Source organism: Aegilops tauschii, chromosome 3, assembly GCF_002575655.3.
Source record: "Aegilops tauschii subsp. strangulata cultivar AL8/78 chromosome 3, Aet v6.0, whole genome shotgun sequence".
NCBI classification, from domain to species: Eukaryota; Viridiplantae; Streptophyta; class Magnoliopsida; order Poales; family Poaceae; genus Aegilops; species Aegilops tauschii.
The window spans coordinates 394,537,359-394,544,059 of NC_053037.3; the positions used below are offsets into that span (position 1 = coordinate 394,537,359).

General features: G+C 51.0%; 1 protein-coding gene across 1 annotated transcript; it reads left to right on the forward strand.

Moving 5' to 3' along the window:
* Window positions 1-410: 410 nt before the first annotated feature.
* On the forward strand, window positions 411-5,527 carry LOC109767415 (probable glutamate carboxypeptidase LAMP1). The gene is made up of 12 exons (XM_020326168.4): window positions 411-1,533; window positions 1,646-1,713; window positions 2,474-2,555; window positions 2,754-2,846; window positions 2,945-3,097; window positions 3,330-3,398; window positions 4,006-4,093; window positions 4,177-4,266; window positions 4,346-4,434; window positions 4,557-4,673; window positions 4,756-4,896; window positions 5,006-5,527. Exons 1-12 carry the CDS (start codon window positions 517-519, stop codon window positions 5,186-5,188), a joined length of 2,190 nt encoding a protein of 729 aa, XP_020181757.1. The 5' UTR covers window positions 411-516; the 3' UTR covers window positions 5,189-5,527.
* The last annotated feature ends 1,174 nt before the right edge of the window (window positions 5,528-6,701 follow it).

The window sequence follows — 6,701 nt, forward strand, 5'->3', positions numbered from 1 at the left end:
CATATCTTGCATGTAACCACACGTGCTTACAACTAAATTGTGTGCTAGTGGTTCGCCTATAATATAGATTATGGTGTTCGGCTGCTGAATTTTGCACTATTAATAATACACCTGCATGTATCGTCTTGATGCAGAGGCCGGGGTTATCCTCCTTTAAAAAATAACCAAAATAAATATATAATCCCTCACAAAAATAAGCAAATAAAGAATATGGATTTCAGCATGCATTAGCTGAGCCTGACCGAACCGAGCGAAGGAGGCCAAAAATGATGCCGTGGTACGTACTGTTGCCGCACGGCCGGCAGGTGCAGCGCTAGCATTGCCATCGCACCCACTTGTCTGTAACATAACAACACAAGACGTCGCGATCGCCGCAAATTAAGAAACGGCAGGCGGCCATCTCGGTGGTGTGGAAACAGAGCAAAGCAGAGCACCCATCATCACTTCAAATGCAGGTAGTCGTTACAACTTACTCCTCCCCTGCATCCGCTCTCCCAGCTACCCCCATCTCCCGCCATGTCCCGCCCCGACGCCGCCTCCCTCCTCTCCCCCTCGCCTCCGCCGTTCAAGCCCCATCGCCGCGGCCGCCTCCTCCCCTCCATACTCGCCGTCCTCGCCGCCGCCGCCGCTCTCTTCCTCCTGGCCGTCCTCCGCTCCCCGCCGACCCCGTCCCCCAACCTCGGCTCCCTCTTCCTCTCCCTCGGCTCCAACAACACCGCCGCCTCCCACCTCCGCGCGCTCACCCTGCACCCCCACGTCGCCGGCACCAAGGCCAATTCCCTCACCGCCGCCTACGTCCTCCACGCCTTCTCATCCCTCTCCATCCCGTCGCACATCACGCCCTACTCCGTCCTCCTCTCCTACCCCGTCCACCGCTCCCTCTCCCTCTCCGCGGGGCCCGGCCGCGCCGCCAAGTCCTTCTCCCTCACCCAGGACACCTACCCCAGCGACCCCTACGCGCGCGCCGCGGCCGAGGTGACCCCGACCTTCTTCGCCTACTCCGCCTCCGGGTCGGTGTCCGCGGAGGCCGTGTACGCCAACTACGGCCGCGAGGAAGACTTCGCCTACCTCTCCTCCCGCGGCGTCGACGTCGCCGGCAGGGTGGCGCTCGCGCGGTACGGGAGGATCCACTGCGAGGACATCGTGCACAACGCGCGCGCGGCGGGCGCCGCGGCCGCGCTGGTGTACCCCGACCCGCTGGAGTACGGCGGCTCGGCCGGGGAGGGGTCGTTCCCCGACTCGCGGTGGCTGCCCCCGAGCGGCGTGCAGGTGGGGAGCCTGTTCCGGGGCGTGGGCGACCCGACGACGCCGATGTGGGCGTCGTCCGAGGGGTGCGAGCGCGTGAGCGTGGAGGACGCCATGGCCACCGACGACATGCCGGGCATCCCGGCGCTCCCGGTGTCGGCGCGGGACGCCGCGGAGATCCAGCAGGTTCTGGGCGGGGCCGAGGCGCCGGCCGACTGGCAGGGCCGGGACGGCAGCCCCGTGTACCGGCTTGGCCCAGGGCCGGCCGTGCTGAACCTGACGTATCAAGTACGTTAAATTCGAAGCGCTTTTGTCTCGTTTACCCTCCCAATTATTTATATGGTTTACAAGTTTCATTCAGGTGTGATTGTTGTATGATGCTTTTGCTTGGAATTTGCAGGGCAATGATACGATGGCAACGATTGAGAATGTCTTCGCGGTGATCGAAGGCGCAGAAGAGCCGGACAGGTAACTCATTCTCTCTCATCCTGCATCATCAACCATCATCAAGTAGTGTAACTTTTCGGTTTTAAAATGCCTCCGCTGCTTTGTCGCGGAAGCTTCTATTACACTGCAAGTTGTAGTAAAATATGCATCGTGCCTGAGCACTTCCAGATACCTAGCACGGCTTTTGGACCATTCGTAGACCTTCAGCTTCAGGTGTAGCTAATTTCATCCCGTAAGATATGTGAGACCCTGGCAAGTCCATCTCTACTTTGCTTGCTTTGGTGCATCCAATTCTCTTTCTAATTAGTCAAATGGCACAATTTCCTAATCCCCATACCACTTTGGGCTCCACTTTACTGAACAGAAAGTTCTCCGGCCACACCCTTTGTATATTTCAAAGACGGTGCATCTGATCTACTCCTATTCAGCTACTCCAGCTTCATACCATCAATCTAAATTCTCAAATGGCTATGGGGTACTTGATTTGCGCTTTGTATACAGAAAATTGATCTGTTGCTTTCGCCGTGAAAAATCTCTATTCTCAAATGGCTATGGGGGTACACAAGTCGGACTTGCATTTTATTTTATTTTATTTTGCTCAAGCTCAAGCTAGTTTGCTTGGAAGCAAACAATTTGCTCCAACTTCGTCATGGTTTGGTACAACAATATTACAGAGGTGCCAATCTGCAGTTAGGAGTAGTTGCAGTTCCAGTCTTATTTATTTACTATACTATGAAACGTGACTAAGCTAACCAAATTTTAACCTTTGATGATGGTACAGATATGTCATCCTGGGAAACCATCGCGATGCCTGGACATTCGGAGCCGCCGACCCCAACAGCGGAACAGCAGCTATGATCGAGGTGATTCTTGTGTTATAACATAATATGTTCTCAGCAATTCAGTAGCCTGTTCTTTTCTCTGAACTCCGCGCCGTGGCATAATACACTAACACTGACCGTCTTTCTGATTACCGGAGTTTACTTATCAGCAGAAATCTTGAACAATATGAGCATGTTTGCCTCTTGACACGTTGTTAACTTCACCCCCTGTCCATCTAGTTAGCGCAAAGGTTTTCGATGCTGCAAAAGCAAGGATGGAGACCTCGGAGAACCATCATTTTCTGTAGCTGGGATGCAGAAGAGTACGGGTTGGTAAGTCGATCTCTCTTCGGGCACCACATTCGTTTGTTATACATACGTAGGCACCTTAAAAGCAGCTTCAATGGTGCTCACAATTTATGTTTATGCAGACAGGATCAACTGAATGGGTTGAAGAAAACAGGGAGATGCTTTCCACAAGAGCTGTTGCATATCTGAATATTGATGTTTCGGTAGTCGGTCCGGTTTTACTCCCATCGACAACTCCCCAACTTGATGAGCTACTCCTTGAAACAATTAAACTGGTACGCACATTCTGCCAACAAAAAGTAACATATTCACATACAAAAGAGTACTTACTGATAGTCAGTTATTTGGTTTTGGACATACAAAAGAGCAACTGTTCAGTGGTCAACACTGTACAGTGGGTGCCTCAACTTTGAACCACCTGTCTAACAATATCATATGCTTATGCTATTTTTCTTATTAACAAGATGTTCAAGAAGTAAAAACGTTATGTTTTCTCAATTCATGAAGGTTCAAGATCCCGACAATTCATCTCAGACGGTGTATGATTCATGGGTCAAAGCCAATGCGTCTCCCAAGGTGAGTTGTAACATGACTTCCTTATACAGTTAGCACACCGTTATCACTTGTGGTATATAGTACTGATTGCTGTCAAACTCCGGGTTCCTTTGCGCATAAAATGAAACCTGCAGCTTCTTGGACATTTCATTTTTTTTTCGAAAAGGGGGGACTCACGGCCAACTTATATAAATAAGCAAATAGGTTCAACAAAGGTCTGACAATCTGAACGAAAGGAAAAAAAACTCACGGAGAGCAAAACAAAGTAAGCAAACATGAGGCACAACCGACTGGCAAAAGAAAGATAGGAAAACTAATTGCCTATCCTATTACATGACCGCCTGAAAACGTTCATTTCTATTTACTGTGGTTTATGCATCGTTCTTATGCCAGCCGGTTGTGGCTTTATGGCTACTTTTTTATTGGCTCTCTGTGAGCTCTTCTTTACTTTTTTTCAGACTGTAAGACCTTTGTTGAACCTATTTGCTATTTTATAAAGGTGGCCGTATGTATCGTTCTAATGTAGAGGCCGGGGAGGCCCCCCCCCCCCCCCCCCCCCCTCCTTTCGAAAAAAATAAATAAATTTACTGTGGTTTAACATATACTGTTGCTGATCTCCTGAATGAAGATTCAACGACTAGGCAACGGGGGATCAGACTATGCAGCATTCGTCCAACATGTTGGCATTCCATCAACCAACTTGATATTCGGAGAAGGTATGGGGGGGCACTTCGTGTTGTTGATTCTTGCGGTTTCTTGTATCCCTAATGGTCTAATGGAGCTCCTTGGACTTTGACAGGGCCAGGATATCCTGTTTACCACTCTTTATACGATGATTTTGTGTGGGTGGAGAAGTTCGCGGACCCTGGGTTCCGCAGGCATGTCGCAGGTGCTGCCCCGCATTCCTCTTTGTGCTGCGTGCTAGTACTTAGTAGCTGCACTGTATAACCAACATTGTCGTCTCACAGCTGCTAGCATCTGGGGAATTATGGCTTTGAGACTTGCTGACGAGGAGATCATACCCTTCGATTACATGTCCTACACCACCGAGCTTGAGGTAACACACTAACACTGTCCCCTGAACCCAACAACATTTGGAGGCAGGGATACGCAACGAAAGGAAGATCGTGCCAAGCCTTTATGAACTTGAATTTTTTTTTCTTCTTTTTTTCTTGTCAGGCATACACAAAAGTAGTAGAGAAGGAAACCGAGGGGACGACTGTCAGTTGTTCCCCGCTGTACAACTCGATCAGAGCTCTGAAAAAGGCAGCTACCAAAGTTAACAGTGAGCGAAAGGTAACTCAGTTGCTTCAGAATTGCTGCTCAGCCAATACAATCTTGCATATGCTAGCTTTTTTAACTTCAGAACTGGTATCAGGATATTCAAAGGGAACTGTCAAGCAAGCAGCTGAGCAAGGACTCGATGAGGATCCGGGGACTCAACGACCGGCTCATGCAGGCAGAGCGAGCCTTCACTAACCGGGAAGGCATCTTCAAGCAAGCCTGGTACAAGCATCTGGTCAGTCAACAGCTCGTCTACACCTTTATCTTCAGTGGGATTCACCGCGGTATCTCGTGATCTTCAATTCTCAGTTGTAGTTCTTATTTGCGAGTGTCGCCTGTTGCAGATCTACGGACCGTCGGAGCAGAACGACTGGGACACCGCGTCCTATCCCGGCATAGCCGACGCCATAGCCACGGCGAGGAGCAGCAACACCTCGGCGTCCTGGAAGCTGGTGCAGCACGAGGTTCACAGGGTCGCCAGGGCCGTGGCACAAGCATCCGCCGTGCTCAGCGGGAGCCTCACATGACTGGATCGCAGTCCGTCACCGTCAGCAATGGAAAGACCATCAGCATTGTTTCAGGCCGTGCATAATCATGCCGGTGCCGACTATTAATCCTCTGGGGAATATGTTTCAGGCCGTGCCTCGCATGATGCCGATCAATCTGCGCATGATGCGACCCATGTACATATGCTTTGAATATATGTGTGTGTGCAGTTCATTCAGTTGATGAGCTGCAGCAGTGCATTTAGTTGATGAGCTGCAAAATTATGTAATACAGACCAGGGCACCTACTGTATTGTACAGATTGAAGTTTGGTGAACCTGCTGATGTTTTTTACGAACTTCAGGTAATTGGGGGCTGTTATCCGGCGGGTCATCTCTGTCCGGTCGGATCCGCCGGGATTCGACCGGTGCTCGTGGCCTTTGAAGTTTCTACTGATCCTTATCAGCGTTTTCTTATCTGGTGTGACGATTTGCTTCGGTGGTTGCGGCCGTCAGCATTTCCTGGTCCACATTGAGGACTCACCGGCCATTGCTTCTACAAATTTCTGGGTTTAAAAATGTTTGCTCTGTCGAGGCGGAGTCCCACATGCTGCATCGAGTTATGCTGACGGCGCACCGCTGATGAACGCATCTGAGGAAGAAGATTTCGGCACCCTTAAGAGTTTGAATGTAATTTTATTTTTCTGTATGGGTGTGTTTACATTTGAAACTTAATACATTTGGCCTTGTGCATTTTCGCAAAAGAAAAAAGAAAAACCATTGGGTTCTATCTCTTTTCTTTAGCAGTACGGGGTTGATATATGCGTGGAAGGCGGTTATGACCTCAAGATCTCGGTGGAAGGCGGTGCGCCCGGCTCTTCTCACCCCGCGGTGGATGGAGCTGCTCCGGGGCCGGATGGTGACTTGGGTGATGACTCGGGCTCTCCGGGTGGTGGCCGCTCACCCCGGCGCCGCAGCCACTCCCCGCGCTCCAGCGACGGGGATGACGCATCTCCGGAGCCGCGTGTGCCTCCTCAGCCGGCTGGCAAGGAACACTCCGCGGGGCGCTCGCTGGCCCCTGCTGTTGATGTCCAAGATTTGGAGGACGACGCGGATGCTCAGGCCCTCAATGCCATGCTCGCGGCAGACTCGCCGCTTCGTCCCAGCGCGACCCTCTCACTGCTCCTTTCCACTCCGATTACCTCATCTGAGTCGGAGACAATCAGTGGTGCGAGCAGCGTGGGTCTGGATGTTTGTCCCCCCTCCTCCCCGCGTCTGGCCTCGCCGGTTCCCACCCAGGCCTCACCGCCACCGACCTTGTCGCGGGCTGGGACTGGGGATGCCTCCACCGGGGCCGAGGCTGATACGTCTCCAACGTATCTATAATTTTTTATTGTTCCATGCTATATTATATTCTGTTTTGGACATTAATGGGCTTTATTATACATTTTTATATTATTTTTGGGACTAACCTATTAACCGGAGGCCCAGCCCAAAATTGCAGTTTTTTGCCTATTTCAGAGTTTCGCAGAAAAAGTATATCAAACGGAGTCCAA

Excerpts from the sequence above, each read along its gene's own strand:
- LOC109767415 (XM_020326168.4), top strand. The coding sequence starts at position 517 with ATGTCCCGCCCCGACGCCGCCTCCCTCCTCTCCCCCTCGCCTCCGCCG. Across the intron at positions 1,534-1,645 it reads TGCTGAACCTGACGTATCAA|GGCAATGATACGATGGCAAC; the intron begins GTACGTTAAATT and ends TGGAATTTGCAG. Across the intron at positions 3,399-4,005 it reads AAGCCAATGCGTCTCCCAAG|ATTCAACGACTAGGCAACGG; the intron begins GTGAGTTGTAAC and ends TCCTGAATGAAG.